General features: G+C 34.5%; 1 protein-coding gene across 2 annotated transcripts in view; it reads left to right on the top strand.

Moving 5' to 3' along the window:
- Positions 1–1358: 1358 nt before the first annotated feature.
- Positions 1359–20975, top strand: part of LOC142342221 (uncharacterized) — a 26683-nt gene continuing 7066 nt past the window's right edge. For both annotated transcript variants that reach the window (XR_012759157.1, XM_075393478.1), the window contains exons 1-2: positions 1359–2161; positions 6112–6242. Coding sequence is in view for 1 of the 2 variants with exons in the window: in XM_075393478.1 (XP_075249593.1) it covers positions 1748–2161; positions 6112–6242 (545 nt within the window). In the remaining variant the exon portion in view is untranslated. The remainder of the gene's footprint in view (positions 2162–6111; positions 6243–20975) is intronic.

Genomic DNA, 20975 nt, shown 5'->3' with positions numbered 1-20975 from the left:
GTGCAGGTATCAGTTCACCTCAACTCCCGTCAAAAATTAATGACTTCAATAAAAGATAGAAACATCTTGCAGTCAAAAATCATTTATTTTCACCACTAATCGAAACAAATTTTGTTTTATTTCTAACTGAAACCTAGAAACAGAATACATCTTGCATGGACGCGTGGTCAAAAATTGTGTTTGGTACTAACTTATGCCATAGAATGGTACTGGCAATGTGTTTGCCAATGTGTTTTGTCATCAATTGCAAAAAAAATGCAATATGTTCAAAAAATCGTAGTTTTACAATCATACTTGTATGCGGGGGCATTTCATAACTTCAAATGCTTTCAAAACCGCCAAAAACAACAAAGTGTAAACAATTATTCTAAATTCTAATTTGTGTGGGCATTCAATAAAGCAATTTGTGTGGATTAATCTTAGTTTCGGTTGGTAATGGTTTTTATCAAGTCCCATAAACTGATGAGACAAGGCCGTGACCCGCAAAAATTGAACTGCAGGTTTATAATTCTTTCATAGTTTTATTCTGCACGTTAATAAATTAGGATAAAAATGCTCGTTCTTCCCTCTTCATAAACGATTCTTTAGCTCTCTTAGAGAATCATGTGTAAAAAATAGTCAGGCACCAAAACCTGAAGCAGCTCCACTTAATCAATCAGTTTGTAGTTATGTCTTGGAAGTATATGTGGAAAGCACTTGCGCAATGGATGTTTCAGTCACGCATTTGTCTAAGTTTTCGCCCTATTTAGTTGCCCTCCAAAGTCTTATTTACTTGCCCTACTTAGTAACCCTGATTAATCGCCCTCTTGCACTAGCAATATCTCACCTTTTTTGAATTGTCAATAAAAGTGCCCAATTTCTTACTGTTTGATTCTCTAAAAACGTTAAGAATATAAATACCTCGGGACTTGACCCAGCACTCGGGTGCAAGTCACCAAGTCCCTCGGCCTGCTAACAATTATTTTCTTACTTATATTAAAGTCACCGAATATATATAAAAGCAAGAAAGTTGAAAAGATGTTATAAGACGTGGCGGGGAGCTAATATGGATTTGGAGGAACCAAAACATAAGAGATCGCATAACTTAGATTACAAGTTCCACTTATTCAACTGGAGCTTGAGAAATAAAAGTTGATCAGAAGGAAGAGATATGCCCCAGTCGGAGAGCTTCATACCATTTTTCATAATCATGTAACACGCTGGGCTTGTAAGTCAGGAGATGCTGGTTAGATTACAGTACTTTTTTCACACAGCTTGCGCCAGCTTAGACCTCAGAAAACTAATCGAATCATAGCCCGCCATAAGAATATTATGCAAACCCCTCACGTGATAATGTGAGATTAACAATATATACTTAGTTATGAACGGGGTCGGGCTGAAATAAAGCTTAGGCAGACAAAAAAAATTACGCTTGATTTCTAATGAAGTTAAACAAACAACTTTGAGTTTTATTACTCATTTGTACTCTTTTGTTTGTTAATGAAACCATTGATCGAATCTTTAATCATATTTTACTGTTCTTGAAGTTATATTGTGCACCGGCTATAATGGAAAAGGCAAAAAAGTATAGCTATAAAACCTGTTTTGATTTTATAATTCTTCTAAAACAAGCTCTCTGACTTCGCTTTGGTTCTCATTGCAGTAACTTGTTTAGTTTTAGTTCGTTTGAGCATAGCTTAAACTATTTAAGCTAAATAGTTAATTATACTAGTTCATTATTCATTATTTAAAAGTTAGTCAGTCATCAATGACTAAACCACTGCTTACATTTTTAGCAAAAATTTTGGCTTTATATTTTACATTTTTCTTTTTCTCATTGATTTATAACGAATTTAAAAATCATCGGAAACAAAAAGACAATGTCGATGCTACCTCTAATAACTCAGATAATAACGCAGATGTTATAACTGTTACTGATTTAATAACAGATGCAAAATTATTAAATGATGCCAAAATTAGCAATTTGGAGGCATCGCACGGAGCTGTGCAATCGCAAATACTCTTCGCAGGGAAACCAAATTCTACTCAGTTGACAGCTTGGGAAGATTTTACGGTGGATTGGAAATTTGCAAATTCCTTCTGCAAGTTTGCACTGAAGATGGAGAAATGGGCTCCCAAGAAGAAAGGGGTCATTTGTGCGACACCCCTATCCGAGGAGCTGGTTAGATTTTTATCAATCGCTTAATTATTAAAATGATTGAAACACGTAATTGAATGCTTCAGGACAACCAACTTACCACAGAAGTCCATGAAGCTATATCTAAGCGTAATATTGGACAAAAAGTTGTGTTATCAAAAACAACTCAACGAAATCTTGTCATCAAAAAAGGAACAAAGTATAAATCCATTATATGTCTGAGGGAACATTGCATCTACGAACTTAAAACTCTTACTTTTCAGTTCTTTAGTTCTGTGTTATCTCCATTTTCCCGCAATACTGCTTTCTACAGTTACTACTAACTTACTGATAGCATTGTAAAAACTACCTCTCCGAGCACGTAAATATGCTTTTACCGGGCTAAATATAATTAAGCCATAGATTTACAACTCATGGCATTTTACCAATTAAATTCCTTCTGGACTACAGGTTCGAGACATACATGACTTTTAAGAAAAAAAAATAAAATAAAAAAAAAATGCTTTTCAAGCCAACGAAGGTATTGAGTTACTAAAATCAAAGTACTATACAATGAAAGTAAAATTAAATCTCAACAAATCACAACCAGCGTTTCTGGACAAAAGTTTATCGCTCCAGAACATACTGGCAACAATTATTTTACTTTTTGCTCAAAAATAATGCCAAAGTTGTTTTCTATTGCAATTTTTTAACAGCCCAGGCTGATTAAGTCATAATACACCATGACAATTTTTTAAATTTACTCATTAACTGAATATGCTATAACAGTTTTGAATTTTTGTGTGATGTTTATTTATGACCATTCAACAGAACCACAGAATGACTTCATATGTTTTTCATTTAAAATAAGCGGAAATCGTTGTCATTTTTTATTATTTCAGATTCAAATCTGCGGTGAAAAATTTGGGAATACCAGATTTCCCAAGAAATAATGACATATTTTTAGAATTTGCGATGTGCCTGTTTCCATTCTAAGCTACTTGACTCTGATGAAGTCACATCAAAGCTCTGGTTTATATAAAGAACCAGTGGTTGGTTATCAATAAATGAAAGAAATAGGTCATGCTATCAAACTATTCAGCTTATCTGGATGGCAGGGAACGCTCTGATCAGATAAAGTAGACTCTGGACCTGGCCCTGATCAAAGTATTTCCGGACCGTGGAGTATCTTTCAGCCACTACGCCGAGCTTCTTAAATAAGCCGCTCATCTCCAGGCCAAATCAGGCCCTTAAGTTAGAATAGCATGACATCCTAAATTAATGCTACATTCTATCGAAGTAAAATTGATTTGTTCAGATTGTCAACACACAAACTTAGTAACTATTATTAGTAAGTGATTATCATTCCGGACCTTTAGTGAATTTGAAACGTTTAACGGTCCACATATTACGTTTTTGCAGCTAGTTCTTATGAACTGTATTATCCCCTAAAGTGTATATATCTGTTGCATTACCTAAAATTCAATTAATCCAAATAATTATTCGTCCACCTTTTGTGTTCAACAACTTGCTTTGCTCAAAATGAAAAATAATCATTCCAAGTTAATCAATTACATTTTTGTTGAGTTTTTGTTAAAAAGTCAAAACATTAAACGATTTTAGGAATTTTTGTTCTTAAAAATTGTACCTCTATAAGTGGGCTACCCTTGACCAAATTTTTATTTTGCTACGTGAAAATATACAAGATGCAAATCCAACAATAATAAAAATAATGTTAATTACCAAAAACTTTATATTTAATTGGTTTCAATAATGCCGTCGTCCCAACTATTTTCGACTAGGGAAAAGCCAATAAGAGAAGCTGCCTCTTTACCATAAGCAAAGTTTCTCCTATATAGGAACTTTCTTTCTCAGAAGGAAAGTTCGAGAATATCAAAGTTTGTTCTCTTTTCAACAAATCAAAATTTCCCAAACCTGTACAAAATCAATTGAGAGCTAAAATTGATATACTTCTCAAAGATCGTGCTCCATTACGCACCGTGTGTCTGCTTAATAACCCAGAATTGCCAATTTGCGCTGTTTTTTGGTAGTTTTTCAAGCTCTATTTATACTGCTTTATTCGTAAATTCTTAACTTCTTGTAAGATAGAGATAGATATGTCTTGAAATTGTCTGAGTACACTGAGTTCGGGGTTCGGTGTTTGGGATACCTGAATATACGGTGCCCCGCGTTTTCATAAATGGTTTGATATCAGTCGAAGTCACTGAAACTGGCATACTAAATTTGGTGCCTCGTAGTCCATTTGAGCTCAGATCGTTATAATGATGGATTTGATTTTGTAATTCATGATCCCGTAGCAATGGCGGTTTACCGATAGTGAGGAAAATCACCATTGCTACGGGATCTTGAATTGCAGAATCAAGTCTATCGTTACCCGGATCTGAGCTCAAATGTACTACGAGGCACCAAATTTAGTATGCCAGGTTCAGTAATTTCTATTGTTATCAAACTATTTCAGAAAACGCGGGGCACCGTGTATTCAAGTATCCCAAACACCGAACCCCGAACTCAGTGTACTCAGACAATTTCACGACATATTTATCTTTATCCAACAAGAAGTTCAGAATTTTCGAATAATGCAGTATAAAAAGAACTTGAAAAACTACCAAAAAGCAGTCAAAATTTGCAATTTTGGCTTTTTAAGCAGGCAAACGGTGCGTAATGGAGCACGGTCTTTGAGCTGTATATCAATTTTTTGCTCTCTCTTGTTTCTGTACACGTTTCGCAAATTTTGATTTGTTGAAAAGAGAACAAACTTTGATATTCTCAAGCTTTCCTTCTGAGAAACAAAATTGCTAAATAGAAGAAACTTTTTACGTGGCACAGAGTCTACTTCTCTTATTGGTTTCTCCGTAGTTGAAAATAGTTGGGGCGATGGCATTATTGAAACCAATTAAGAAGAAATTTTTTGGTTATTAACATTAATATTTTTGTTGTTTGCTTTGCATCTTGTAAGTGTTCACGTAGCAGGATAAAACTTTGGTCAATGGTAGCCCAGTTGTAGAGATACAATCTTTAAGAACAAAAATTCCTAAAATCCTTTAATGTTCTGAGTTTTTAACACAAACTCAACAAAAATGTGATTGATTAACACGGAATGATTTTTTTTTCAATTTGAGCGAAGCAAGTTGTTGAACACGAAAGCTGAACAAAAACTATTTGGACTAATTGAATTTTAGGTAATGCATAGGCTATATACACTGTAGAGGATAATACAGTTCATAAAAACTAACCGCAAAAACGTAATATCCGGACGGTTAAAACCGCTGAAACGATCTGGGCGGTAGAAATTTTTCCTTGCCATTGAAAGGAGAGTAGCTTTTTTGGTTACACTTTTACCTCCTATGAGCGACTCAAGCCGACTCGAAAATCTTCAAAAGATTTTCGATTTTGCTGGCTTGGATCACGCAGTGGATCACGCAGTTGATCCTGCCCTGAGTTTGCGCATCACAAATGATAGTATATATTGCGTGGATGGGTCAGAAATTAGAGCAAAATCGAAAATCTTTTGAAGATACGTTAGTGCAATCTTCCAAGTGTAAGGCATAGCTTAATGGAATTTTTATCTTGTAAGATACGGTTTTTCAACGTCCTTTATAAGAAATCTATCAAAAATCTGATAGAATTAATAGCCTCATATATTCTTATAAGTATCCTATAATGCCTTATAAGATGATAAATAAATTTAAAAATGACATTATTTTTCTCACAGAAAAGCTTATAAGAATATCATTTTTCACCAGATAAGAATTTTAGAAGACGTCTTATAAAAACTGACACAAAAAACTTACAGAGCAATTAAAGTAATAAAGCTCGTTTTTCTAAAAATGCTCACATCCTTAAAACTCGAAAACGGTCATACCGATGAAATACTGATCAAACTGACCATTTCCCCAAAAAGTTTAGACATTCTTGACCGGTTGAGTCAAGTTGGGGTTTTTACAATGAAGTAAACAACACTTTCCTTGTTTCAGGGAGTGAGTGACGCAATCAGGAAGGGTGCCAATTGGGAAACTAACTATCAAGTCATTCTCTTCAACCGAATCTTCGCAAAATACCCCACAGCAGCCTTCATTGACATTGGAGCCCTTCTGGGCACATACACGTTAGCAGAACTACCAAGTTTTCTTGGTCATTTTGGTCGCCAGTTTTGCGTTTGAAAACGAATTACTTGCTTTATCAAGCTGATTTTCTCTGCTACATAGTAAAATGCACATTTGTTCACTATGGACATGGTCTTCTTTGAATTCTTGACAATAAGCAGACGCGTTTTCTCAATGTGGTGACAGATGATTGAAAGTTTATAGTTTAGTCTCTGTTTTTCTACTCGAAGTGGCGCTATCGTGACATCCTTCTTTCTATTTACTGCTCCGCTAGATTTCAACCGCTATTTGAACCGTGTCATTGGAATGTATTTTAACATGAAAACAATCCCCTAGTGCTTTTGACACCTGTTTTTGTTCCCACCCGCTTTAGTGGGGGAAGGAAATATATACTCAAATGGGTTTTTTGTTGTTCAGTCATTTTTGGCCGATCGATTTATTCATCTTAGAGAGCTGCGAGTTGTATCATTAGAAAGCTCGTCCAGCGTAGATTATGCAATTAAAAAGATTTTTTTAACGAGGTTTAAGTTTTCAATTGCTCTCAAACGTCATTTTATGCAATTTTTTGCTTGACCGACTTTTCGTCTGACCCATTTGATTTTTCCTCCTAAAAAACGGGATAAACAGGTAGGCCCAGCGGGCATTACGAGCTCTTAGAGCCTTTCAGCTCTGTTTTAGCTCAAACTGTTTTTGAGAATTATAATTATGGAGTGAAGGGTGCGGTTTTTAGAGGATGAAGAAACCGCCCCGCGCTGTTGATACCCCCCTCACCCCACTTGACCCAACCCCATCAGCCCCGGGGGTTCTAATTTTCTATTTTTCTGTTTTTCAGATTTCTCCAGGCTCAAGAGCCACATAACCTCATCTAGGGTTTGACAAAAAGAGTTACTGCATAGTGTCTAGTGATAGTGGAATGGTTTCAACATTTTGACATCACGAATTTCAGCATTTCTTTGACAAATCGTGCAAATTTTTTCAATTTTTTGAATATTATTTTCCATTATTCAAGTCTTTCCAGTCGAAGGGGCCAGAAAACCTCCTTAAAGGCTGGATAATAATTTACCGAAAAAGATTTTTAGCCGTGGGATAGATTTCGTCTTCTATAAATCACAAATATTAGCAATTTTTTTAAAAAAAAAACTTGCATGTTTTCAAAGTTTTTGAAAACTTTTAGGTTTTCTCCAGCCAAAGAACCTCCTCTGGTGTTTGACAGTTGGTTATTGTATAGTTTATAGATGTAATTGAATGGTTTTCAAGATTTTCACAGCTCGATTTTTGGCATTTTTTGACAAAAATTTGCATTTTTTTTCAATTATTTGACATTCATTGTCTTTAATCGGATTTTTTCAGCGTCGGGGATTAAACAACTTACTTTGGGGCTTGACAAAAAGTTATTGAGAAAACCCTTCAAGCCCAAAGTTTTTTTTCAGCAATTTTGTTTCTGTAAAACTTTTTAAAATTTTTTTTCAAAATTTTCGCAAATTTTTTTTAATTTTTCAGGTTTCTCTGGGCTCAAGAGCCCCAAACTCAGAGACTTTGATAACCGGTTGCTGCATAGTGTCTAGTGGTAGTGGAATGGTTTCAACATTTGGATATTACGAATTTCAGCATTTCTTTGACAAATCGTGCAAATTTTTCCAAATTTTTTGATATTATATTTCATTATTCACGTCTTTCCAGACGAAAGGGCCAGAAAACCTCCTCAAATGCTTTATAATAAATTACTGAAATTTTTTTTGCCGTGGAATAGTTTTCATCTTTCAAAAATCACAAATTATAGCAATTTTCTAAAAAAAACTGTTTTGAAAAGTTTTGGGTTTCTCCAGCCGAAGAAGCTCCTCTGGGGTTTGACAATTGGTTATTGTATAGTTCCTCGATGTAATAGAATTGTTTTCAAGATTTTACATCACGAATTTTGGTTTTTATGACAAATATTTGAATTTATCTTTTTACTACTTCTACTTTCTTCAATCGGGTTTTTTCAGCCTCGGAGGTTAGAAAACTTGAGTTAGGGTTTGATAATAAGTCATTGAAGAAAATTTTAAGGCAAAGGTCAGAAATTTTTTGGCAATTTTTTTCTTAAACTTAAAATTTTTTCAAGATTTTTGATAATTTTTCTCTTGCAACCTCCTCTTGGGTTTAATAACAGGTTACTGCATAGTTTCTAGATGAAAGAGAATTTTTTTCAAGATTTATTTCAAGATATCACGATTTTTTCAAATTTTTAAAAAAAATTTTTCGGCAATAGGATCCTACGGACCTCCTCCAAGGTTTGGTAATACGCTGTTGCATAGTTTCTAGAGTTAATGGAATGGTTATCAAAAATTTAATGACACCAGCTTCGCATTTTTTTTTTAAAAAAATAGTTTTTTGTTACGTTTTGGAAAATTTTTTTCTTGGTCCGAGTTTATGGGCCAGTGAAACTATCTGAAGCTTAAAATAGGGAAGCTGGATTTTCCCTTGGGACAATGAAATAGTTTTGAAGACTTTTTAAAGATTTTAACGATCATTACTGGCCAACGAATCTTTTGGTCCTACAGATAAATTACTTGACAGAACTCCAGAGACAAAAACAGTTTTGGAAATTTTTCTTTGACTGCGAAATGTGAAAATTTTTCTTTTAAATTTTGCAATTTTTTGCAAACTTTTAAAATATCAGACTTTTTTTATTTGATGTTTTCAATAACTAAGCTAGAAACCTTAAACTTGCAGAGTCGAATCAAACTAAAGATAGCATCACTACACTGTGGCTAGCTGCTGAAAAAACCAAACGCTCGCACGTCGGTTGAGAACAATTTGCCCGACGTTAGTTGGTTATATTCGAATAAAAGACGGATTTCAGTTGTTTCTATTCACCTTTTCCTATATTTTGGCAATTTTGATAAAATATGATCAAATTTTTTGTTGCTTTGTTTTCTAAAAGTAAAAGAGTGTCGATAAAAATTTTATCTGGTCCTTCTTGGCTCAATTTTTACTACTAATTTATAAAAAAAAATTTTTGTTCTTCGAAGATTGTAAAAAAAAAACAGGGTTCTCCAGTCAACTTTGCTTCAATTAGCCAGACGTGAACACCTAAAAAGCCTGACACAGTTTTTTTCTCTTCAATAGAGTTCATATTGTTTCGCCGCTTTCCTTTAAAAGTTTCAGCCGTGGAAGTTTAGCCGGTTTTTAGCGATCATAACTCAATAAATTTACAAAATGCATCATTTTCCTCTGAAAATAGAAATTTTTTGTCAAACTATTCATGTACATCACACTGGGAATCAATGCATGTTCTTCCCAGGGCTAGTTTTCATCAGATCGTTAAATTCTATAATTTCAATTTTTTCGAATTGTGATCGGTGGCTGTCTTTTTCTAAAGAAAAAAACTATTGCTTTTTTTGAGCTCACTACTGAACAGAACATTTCACATCAAGGCTCACTATTGATGGGTTCAGTTATATTCAGTGGCAGCAAATAATGTTTTTAGTTGTTTATTCGAAAACTTTTTGTCGTTCGTTTTTACATTTGAAATCGATTATAAAACTTTGCCACTATTTTTTCTTTTATTTTGGTCAACCTGTAGCTTAGTTTCAGCACAAAAAGAAGGCATCATGACTTAATTAAATTGTATTCTACGTTGTCATTGTACGCTTAAATATGTTCTCTGGCTTCATTGCTACTAGTGTTGCAAAAAGTTTTGACTTTTGGACAATTGCCCATTTTTCATTTTTTTGTGGATTGTCACTATATCAAATTGTTGATAGGTCACTTTTCATATATCATTCGTGTCATTAGTAACATTGCCCTATTAGAAAACAAGCACAATTGAACAAATAGTTATTTGAGGAACGGATTATAGTTTTAATGGCTACGACAAAATTTTCTAGGAGAATTGATTGGAATTTTTTCGCCTTGTCTTTAATTGCCTTTCTATTGTATTCGTATGAGCTTAAGAGAAATTCTGAATGACAATAGGTTCCAATAGGGTGTTATGGAGGAACGCATGAGCCCATTTATTGATGGTTTTCTTGACTTTGAAGATAATTAGTTCAAGAAAAGTAAAGGTTTTCTTTGTTTTTTCATCTACAGTTCTTTTTGTCTATTTGTTACCTATTTTCACTGATAAAAGGTCACATATCTTATTTTAGCGTCAAAAAGGCGCGCTTGCGGATATCACTTCTTTAAGGTGAAATGATTACCATTTTAAAGCTTGGACACCGGTTTATTGGGACTTCCGTGTGGGAATAGACAAGTAAATTTAATTATTTCAATTTACAGCTGAGGAATTTTCATCGGATTGTTTTCAAAAAAGAAGTGTTTTCTTTCTTTTTCGTTTTCATCTTACCTTTTTTGTTTTTTTTGTAACCCAATCTTAATGGTTGCAGGTTGGTCAGATATTACATTTTTAGCAGAGAAGAAAGGCTCATTTGAATACAATTAGTTGTTATTTGAATTTTATGTTTTAACGGCCTCAACGCCGGATTTCCGCCAAGACAATTAATTTATTTTTCAATTGTTCTTTGTGTTTGAGGTCCGTTCTTTTAACTTAATGACATGTTTTGGTTAACGAAAGTTCTCAATGGCATCCTTTGGAGTATTGAAGGAAGGTTTTTTATTTGAATTGATGGCTGATGGTTTTCATGACTTTGAAATATATTGATTTCAAAAAATTGTGTTTTTCTTGATTTTGCCTCTTCTTTTTTGTCTATTTCCGTTAATCAACTCTTATCAATAATGGCAAGTCACATATAAAAATATTGGAGTACAAAAAACGCCATTGAACATATCTAAAGCCTTCAGTGAATTGATTCTGTTTATAGCGGCTATGAAATCTGTTTTTCGAATTTCTTTGTTTTTATGTCCGAAATTTTTACAAGTCTTAGGTGCTTCTTTTGGAGAAATAGATGAACCGTATTAAACATTTTTCTTGTTTGCTCATTGTTTAAATGGCTTTGATATTAATTGTTTTGAAAAAAGTGTTTTTTATGTTTGCATCTTCTGTTCTTTTTTTTCTATGTGTTACATAATCTCATTCATACATAATTCATTATAGCTTTAACGGCTTCAACAGTGGTTTTTCGAAAAAAAATACTTTGATTTTTTGTCTGTTTTGGCGTTCATTTTGTAAGCTTAGGACATATTCTGATTAAAAAATTTTATTGACCTCATTTAGAAGAATGAAAGAACTTGGTTTTTTTAAATTCAATTCATAGCTTCTGATTTCAATAACCTTTCTTTATTTTTTTTCAAAAACACAAACGTTGTTTTTAACTTTTAAACTGCGCTCTTTTTTTGTCTGATGTTAGTCTCATTAGTGAGTAGTCATGTAGTCATTTATTGGCTTTCAAAAAATGCGCAACGAAACATTTCTTATTCTTAGGGCAAAGGTTATGGTCATTACGGCTTCGACGCCGTTTTATCGCTGTTTTCTCTTGCGAGTTTTTGTTCCTTTTGTACCTTCTTTGTAGTTGTATGAAAAGATTCCCAATAACTACAGGTCAAAATGTCTCATCTAAGAGAGTTATAAACGATTGCATAGAAAACAACGTATTTAGTGATTTTAGCTCATATCTAATCGTTGGCGTTTTTCGGTAGACATTTAGAACGATATTTGAGTGCTGAATTTGATTACGCAAAACTATGACCACAGATTCAGCACAAAATTTTGATCGAAACAGCCTCAAAGTAAATACGAAAAGGAGAACTTGACTCATTATTTTACGCAAGAAATTGTAAAACTTTAAAGTGTTCTGTAACATTGAAAATTAAAAATGTTCCAATGAATTATAAACTTGAATTATTATGAATCGTGTTCTATAACATGGAAAATTAAAATTGTTCCAATGAATTATAAACTTTAATTATTATGAAGAAGTAAAAAATCTACTTCGAAAAATTGCCTGTGGTATCCATGTGGAGTCTCTGCAATTGAAAACATTTTTCATTAAGGGCTGCCCTGCTAAACTGCGTCAATCACCCATTATTAATTTCACTTGAGAAATAACTATGAGATGAAAAATCTTGTTTCACGCAGACAAAGCTTGAATCTTCAAACAAGTCAATGTTCAGCATCTCATAATTCTTTAAAAAGCGCTTTGGATGTTTAATCAAGAAACTTGAAACATAAGGAATAGTTTTGTCCTCCTGGGCCGCAAAAGGCGGCTCCAGTTACCTAAAAAGCTGTGCTTAGCATAATCATGCAGTGATCTTACTAATAGAGCATAATTATTGGCTGCGGAATTTTTTGAACGGTTGATAAAAATAATCGTTGCTGCTTTTCAAGAATCCAGTGGTCTATCTTTTAAAGTCCTTTCACGGAGAGATTTTAGCTTTAATATTTTCTCGCAAACAACGTTGGTAAAAATTATTTTAATCCTGCACTCTTTATGCGGTTTTCTACTTGACGTATTTTGAATCTGACACTTTGCGTCTGACAGGCGCTTGACCTAATTGTTGTCCTCAAAAGCGGCAAGAACAGGTGACCCCAGAAGATATCCAGTGGATCAACAGCTCTCCTAGAGTGAAAGGCGGGTCTTATAAGTGTGACCCCGGCTGTCAATTCCCTCCTCAGTCACCCCCTCCCCTGACACTTCGCCGGCGTGTGAGAGCAAACTCGTTGATTAGAAGCTTTTTTGCAATAAATTATACCTTTTCTTAACTATTTATTGTCGATATGCACTCCCAAAGCCCTAAAATTTTTTACTCCACATTGCAAAAGAAATGTTTTTCAAGCTTATTTTTTTGCGGGTTTCTGAAATTGAGAAGGAAACGGTTTTCGACATTTTTTCTCTAGATGTTCTATATAGTTTGGTTCCCTGAACTAGCTTTGAAGATTCAAATGGTTAATTGTTTTCACAGAAACTAAAAAGGCCCATGCGAAAGCTAAGACAAGTTTACAGCAGCAAAAATCTGAACCCAAAAAATCGGAAAAATATGTAAGATAATTGGTGAAAAGTTTTTTTTTCACCGCAATTCTCGTACTTAATTTTGCGGTAAAATGCGGTGAAATTATGTAAGTTCACCGCTTGAGTAAGCTGTGGTCATAAAAAAATTCACCGCAAAAATTGGAAAAATATGTGAGACAAGCGGTGAAAAGTTAGTTGTTTCACCGCAAATTTCGTACATAATTTTGCGGTGAAATCCGGTGAATGCGGTGAAATTATATAAGATCACCGCTAGAGTAAGCGGTAATCTTTAACACATTCACCACAATTCACCGCTAAAATATGTAATCTACCCGCTTAATATTAGCTGTGAAATTACATATTTAAGCGGTGAATTGTGGTGAATTTTTGTAAGATCACCGCTTACTCTAGCCGTGATCTTACATAATTTCCTCGCATTCACGGCATTTCACCGCAAAATTATGTACGAACTGGCTCGAAGTGGCGCTATCGTGACATACTCCTTTCTATTTTTTTTGCTTCAAGATTTTAAAAGCTATCTGAACCGTGTCATTGGAATGTATTTTAACATGAAAACAATCCCCTAGTGCTTTTGACACCTGTTTTTGTTCCGAGCCGCTTTAGTGGGGGGAGGAAATATATACTCAATTTGGGTTTTTGTTGTTCAGTCATTTTTGGCCGATCAATTTATTCATCTTAGAGAGCTGCGAGTTGTATCATTAGAAAGCTCTTCCAGCGTAGATTATGCAATTAAAAAGATTTCTTTAACGTGGTTTAAGTTTTCAATTGCTCTCAAACGTCTTTTTTATGCAATTTTTTGCTTGACCGACTTTTCGTCTGACCCATTTGATTTTGCGTCCTAAAAAACGGGATAAACAGGTAGGCCCAGCGGGCATTAAGAGCTCTTAGAGCCTTTCAGCTCTGTTTTAGCTCAAACTGTTTTTGAGAATTATAATTATGGAGTAAAGGGTGCGGTTTTTAGAGGATGAAGAAACCCCCGCGCGTTGTTGACCCCCACCCCAATGGCATCCTCTGGAGTATTGAAGGAAGTTTTTTTTGGATTGATGGCTGATGGTTTTCATGACTTTGAAAGATATTGATTTCAAAAATTATGTTTTTCTTGATTTTGCCTCTTCTTCTTTTTTTGTCTATTTCCGTTAATCAACTCTTATCAATAATGGCAAGTCACATATAAAAATATTGGCGTACAAAAAACGCCACTGAACATATCTAAAGCCTTCAGTGAATTGATTCTGTTTATAGCGGCTATGAAATCTGTTTTTCGAATTTCTTTGTTTTTATGTCCGAAATTTTTACAAGTCTCAGGTGCTTCTTTTGGAGAAAAAGATGAACACTATTAAACATTTTTCTTGTTTGCTCATTGTTTAAATGGCTTTGAAATTAATTATTTTGAAAAAAGTGTTTTTTATGTTTGCATCTTCTGTTCTTTTTTTTCTATGTGTCACATAATCTCATTAATTAAATGTCACATATCACTCTTCGCTGAAATAGACAAAACAGGCGAACTTTAACATATCAAAGGTTTTAAGTGAATTTATTAATTCATTATAGCTTTAACGGCTTCAACAGTGGTTTTTCGAAAAAAAATACTTTGACTTTTTTTCTGTTTTGGCGTTCTTTTTGTAATCTTAGGACATATTCTGATTAAAAAACTTTATTGACTTTTCGAATTACCTTTTCTTAACTATTAATTGTCGATATGCACTCCCAAAGCCCTAAAATTTTTTACTCCACATTGCAATTGAAATGTTTTTTAAGCTTATTTTTTTGCAGGTTTCTGAAATTGAGAAGGAAACGGTTTTCGACATTTTTTCTCTAGATGTTCTAAATAGTTTGGTTCCCTGAACTAGCTTTGAAGATTCAAAGGTTTAATTGTTTTCACAGAAGCTAAAAAGGCCCATGCGAAAGCTAAGACAAGTTTACAGCAGCAAAAATCTCAACGCAAAAAATCGGAAAAATATGTAAGATAATTGGTGAAAAGTTTTTTTTTCACCGCAATTCTCGTACTTAATTTTGCGGTAAAATGCGGTGAAATTATGTAAGTTCACCGCTTGAGTAAGCTGTGGTCATATAAAAATTCACCGCAAAAATTGGAAAAATATGTGAGACAAGCGGTGAAAAGTTAGTTCTTTCACCGCAAATTTCGTACATAATTTTGCGGTGAAATGCCGTGAATGCGACGAAATTATGTAAGATCACGGCTAGAGTAAGCGGTGATCTTACAAAAATTCACCACAATTCACCGCTAAAATATGTAATCTCCCCGCTTAATATTAGCTGTGAAATTACATATTTTAGTGGTGAATTGTGGTGAATTTTTGTAAGATCACCGCTTACTCTAGCCGTGATCTTACATAATTTCGTCACATTCACGGCATTTCACCGCAAAATTATGTACGAACTGGCTCGAAGTGGCGCTATCGTGACATACTGCTTTCTATTTTTTCCTTCAAGATTTTAAAAGCTATCTGAGCCGTGTCATTGGAATGTATTTTAACATGAAAACAATCCCCTAGTGCTTTTGACACCTGTTTTTGTTCCGAGCCGCTTTAGTGGGGGGAGGAAATATATACTCAATTTGGGTTTTTGTTGTTCAGTCATTTTTGGCCGATCAATTTATTCATCTTAGAAAGCTGCGAGTTGTATCATTAGAAAGCTCTTCCAGCGTAGATTATGCAATTAAAAGATTTCTTTAACGTGGTTTAAGTTTTCAATTGCTCTCAAACGTCTTTTTTATGCAATTTTTTGCTTGACCGACTTTTCGTCTGACCCATTTGATTTTGCGTCCTAAAAAACGGGATAAACAGGTAGGCCCAGCGGGCATTAAGAGCTCTTAGAGCCTTTCAGCTCTGATTTAGCTCAAACTGTTTTTGAGAATTATAATTATGGAGTAAAGGGTGCGGTTTTTAGAGGATGAAGAAACCCCCGCGCGTTGTTGACCCCCACCCCAATGGCATCCTCTGGAGTATTGAAGGAAGTTTTTTTTGGATTGATGGCTGATGGTTTTCATGACTTTGAAAGATATTGATTTCAAAAATTATGTTTTTCTTGATTTTGCCTCTTCTTCTTTTTTTGTCTATTTCCGTTAATCAACTCTTATCAATAAAGGCAAGTCACATATAAAAATATTGGCGTACAAAAAACGCCATTGAACATATCTAAAGCCTTCAGTGAATTGATTCTGTTTATAGCGGCTATGAAATCTGTTTTTCGAATTTCTTTGTTTTTATGTCCGAAATTTTTACAAGTCTTAGGTGCTTCTTTTGGAGAAGTAGATGAACCGTATTAAACATTTTTCTTGTTTGCTCATTGTTTAAATGGCTTTGAAATTAATTGTTTTGAAAAAAGTGTTTTTTATGTTTGCATCTTCTGTTCTTTTTTTCTATGTGTTACATAATCTCATTAATTAAATGTCACATATAACTCTTCGCTGAAATAGAAAAAACAGGCGAAATTTAACATATCTAAGGTTTTAAGTGAATTTATTAATTCATTATAGCTTTAACGGCTTCAACAGTGGTTTTTCGAAAAAAAATACTTTGATTTTTTGTCTGTTTTGGCGTTCTTTTTGTAAGCTTAGGACATATTCTGATTAAAAAATTTTATTGACCTCATTTAGAAGAATGAAAGAACTTGGTTTTTTTAAATTCAATTCATAGCTTCTGATTTCAATAACCTTTTCTTTATTTTTTTTCGAAAACACAAACGTTGTTTTTAACTTTTAAACTCCGCTCTTTTTTTGTCTGATGTTAGTCTCATTAATGAGTAGTCATGTAGTCATTTATTGGCTTTCAAAAAATGCGCAACGAAACATTTCGTGTTCTTAGGGCAAAGGTTATGGTCATTACGGCTTCGACGCCGTTTTATCGCTGTTTTCTCTTGCGAGTTTTTGTTCCTTCTGTACCTTCTTTGTAGTTGTATGAAAAGATTCCCAATAACTACAAGTCAAAATGTCTCATCTAAGAGAGTTATAAACGATTGCATAGAAAACAACGTATTTAGTGATTTTAGCTCATATCAAATGGTTGGCGTTTTTTGGGGAAAATCGTTTTCAAATTTATGAGAGAAATTTTTAATTTAGCCGCTTTTTTGTTTTTTTTGTCCATTTGTTACCGAGGACTAGTTCCATAGCTTTTCTAGAGATGAATATTGAAATGAACTTTTTGCTTAGTTTCTATCTGACGCTATTTATTCTTTGTTATTTAGTTTTCTACATGGTTTTGGATGTGCTTAATGTTTGTTGTTGTTCATTTGTTTTGTTGTTTGTCTTGTCTCGTATTCTTAATTATGGCAAGTCTCCTACGGCCCGGCCCTCTAAAGCGGCATTTTTAGAATTCCACTGAATGACTTGAGTTGGACACAAGTTTTTTTTCATACACCAGTTTTTTTGAAAAACTCTTGACTTTTTGAAAGTTTTCCATCCTTTCCTCATTCGGTAGACATTTAGAACGATATTTGAGTGCTGAATTTAATAACGCAAAACTATGACCACAAATTCAGCACAAAATTATGATCGAAACAGCCTCAAAATAAATACGAAAAGAAGAACTTGATTCATTATTTTACGCAAGAAATTGTAAAACTTTAAAGTGTTCTATAACATTGAAAATTAAAAATGTTCCAATGAATTATAAACTTGAATTATTATGAATCGTGTTCTATAACATGGAAAATTAAAATTGTTCCAATGAATTATAAACTTTAATTATTATGAAGAAGTCAAAAATCTACTTCGAAAAATTGCCTGTGGTATCCATGTGGAGTCTCTGCAATTGAAAACATTTTTCTTTAAGGGCTGCCCTGCTAAACTGCATCAATCACCCATTATTAATTTCACTTGAGAAATAAGTATGAGATGAAAAATCTTGTTTCACGCAGACAAAGCTTGAATCTTCAAACAAGTCAATGTTCAGCATCTCATAATTCTTTAAAATACGCTTTGGATGTCAATCAAGAAACTTGAAATATATTAAGAGTAGTTTTGTCCACTTGGGCCCCAAAAGCCGGCTCCAGTTGCCTAAAAAGCTGTGCTTAGCATAATCATGCAGTGATCTTTCTAATAGAGCATAATTATTGGCTGCGGAATTTTTTAAACGGTTGATAAAATAATCGTTGCTGCTTTTCAAGCATCCAATGGTCTATCTTTTAAAGTCCTATCATGGAGAGACTTTAGCTTTGTTAGTTTCTCGCAAACAAAGTTGGTAAAAATTATTTCAGTCCTGCAATCTTCTTTATGCGGTTTTCTGCGTCTGACACTTTGCGTCTGACAGGCGCTTGACGAAATTGTTGTCCTGAAAAACGGCAGGAACAGTTGACCCCAAAAGATATCCAGTGGATCAGCAGCTCTCCTAGAGTGAGAGGCAGTTCTTATAAGTTTGACCCTGCTGTCAATTCCCTCCTCAGTCACCCCCTCCCCTGACACTTCGCCGGCGTGTGAGAGCAAACTTGTTGATTAGAAACTGTTTTGCAATGAATCATACCTTTTCTTAGCTATTAATTGTCTATATGCACTCTCATTGCCCTCAATCTCTTTACTCCACATTGCAATTAAAGTATTTTTTAAGCTTATTTTTTGCGGGTTTCTGAGATTGAGAAGGAAACGGTTTTTGACATTTTTACTCAAGATGTTCTAAATGGCTTGGTTCCCTGAACTAGCTTTGAAGTTTCAAAGGTTTAATTGTTTTCCCAAAATGACTTTTGCTTTTGGTACGCACGATTTTTTGTCAAAAAACTCTCTTCTGATTCCTTCAAAATTTGAACAGGCTGTAAGTATATTAAAGCAACTATTTGGCGACAATTTTGACAAGTTATGACTGCCATCTAAATGTTGTGAAATAATGGACGTGGTAAAAAATAAAGTATGTAAAGTGAAAATTTGTAGCAGTTATAATACTCCTCTGGTCTTTTTTATGCAATTTTTCGCCCAAACGTTTTTTGCCTCACGCCTTTAACTTTTCGTCCTCAAAATTGGGATAAACAGTTAAAGCCTAGAGGGCATTAAGTGGCTGAGCAGCTCTCTTAAAACCTTACGCTTTACTAGTTTCTAAAATTGCGACTCACCAAAACTGATGACGGGACATAAATTTATAGGCGTGAAGGGCAGTTTTTTTTAAGTTCGTCACAAGGATGAATAAACAAATATAGAAACGAAATATCGATTAGAAGTGTTCCCCAGCGAAGAGTTCGAATTAATTTCAAATACCTTCTATATTCACATTGAAATGTGACGTGTTTTAGAGTTTTCATTGCCCAGGTTTAGGTCCAGAACCAAATTGACCTATGATCAGACTATGCAGACTGAAATGACCTCTGATCAGACTTTCCAGACCGAAGTTACCTCTGATCAGACCTTCCAGACCAAAATGATCTCTGATCAGACTTTCCAGACCAAAATGTCCTCTGATCAGACCGAACCCAGACCACTGTCCAGACTATAGTGCGCTTACGATCAGACCGAAATTCAGACAATCGTCCAGACTATAAACAGACTATGATCAGACCATCTTCACAACATGGTCCAGACTCAATTTAAGACTATTGCCCAGACCTTAATCAGACTATGATCAGATTCAAGTGCGCTCGAAATAGTCTGATCAGAGAAAGATTTTAATTATGAACAAATCTCTTAATTTTGCTATAATATATTCATTTCATAAAAACTTGTGTTAGCAGTATTAAAATCATCTAAGGAAAAGCCAATTCTGAAAATATTGCTAATGAAAACGAAACCTAGTTGTTGAGAAAAAAATTTTATTTACCAAACCCCTTAGTTCATATTTCTGACTCAATGGATGAACTTAGACAGCTTTCCACAAGAAACGTCGTGATCTTCAGTTAATCAAAATTTCCTCTTGAGGGGACCGGCATTTGCTATCAGCTGGACTCCTTGTTTCTGATCAGATTCCTCGGACTTTAGATAAGTCTCTGATCGGAACGCTGCTTTATTGTTGCCTCTTGGTGGAGCCAACATCCCTCAATAAAAAAAACAAAAAATTGAAAATAATGCACTCGAAATCAGACCTTCCAGACCGAATTGACCTCTGATCAGACCAAACCCAGACCATGGTCCAGACTACAAAGACTGTGATCACACCTTCCAGACCGAATTGACCGCTTTTCAGACCAAACCCAGACCTTTGTTTTTGATTAACTGAAGATCACGACGTTTCTTGTGGAAAGCTGTCTAAGTTCATCAATTGAGTCAGAAATATGAACTAAGGGGTTTGGTAAATAAAATTTTTTTCTCAACAATTAGGTTTCGTTTTCATTAGCAATATTTTCAGAATTGGCTTCTCCTTAGATGATTTTAATACTGCTAACACAAGTTTTTATGAAATGAATATATTATACCAAAATTAAGAGATTTGTTCATAATTAAAATCTTTCTCTGATCAGACTATTTCGAGCGCGCTTGAATCTGATCATAGTCTGATTAAGGTCTGGGCAATGGTCTGAAATTGAGTCTGGACCATGGTCTGAAGATGCTCTGATCATAGTCTGTTTATAGTCTGGACAATGGTCTGAATTTCGGTCTGATCATAAGCGCACTATAGACGACAGTGGTCTGGGTTCGGTCTGATCAGATGACATTTTGGTCTGGAAAGTCTGATCAGAGATCTTTTTGGTCTGGAAGGTCTGATCAGAGGTAACTTCGGTCTGGAAAGTCTGATCAGAGGTCATTTCAGTCTGCATAGTCTGATCATAGGTCAATTTGGTTCTGGACCTAAACCTGGGTGGTAAATACAATAATTTCAGTTGCTATCAGCTCCTGACAACGTTTTATCGTCTGATACGGCAGATTGCTGGGAAGTCTATTAAGCAAACTGC

Source organism: Convolutriloba macropyga, chromosome 7, assembly GCF_964194025.1.
Source record: "Convolutriloba macropyga chromosome 7, txConMacr16.3, whole genome shotgun sequence".
Taxonomy (NCBI): Eukaryota; Metazoa; Xenacoelomorpha; order Acoela; family Convolutidae; genus Convolutriloba; species Convolutriloba macropyga.
The sequence above is the reverse complement of the archived record's forward strand: the minus strand, read 5'-3'. Positions and strand labels throughout refer to the sequence as shown.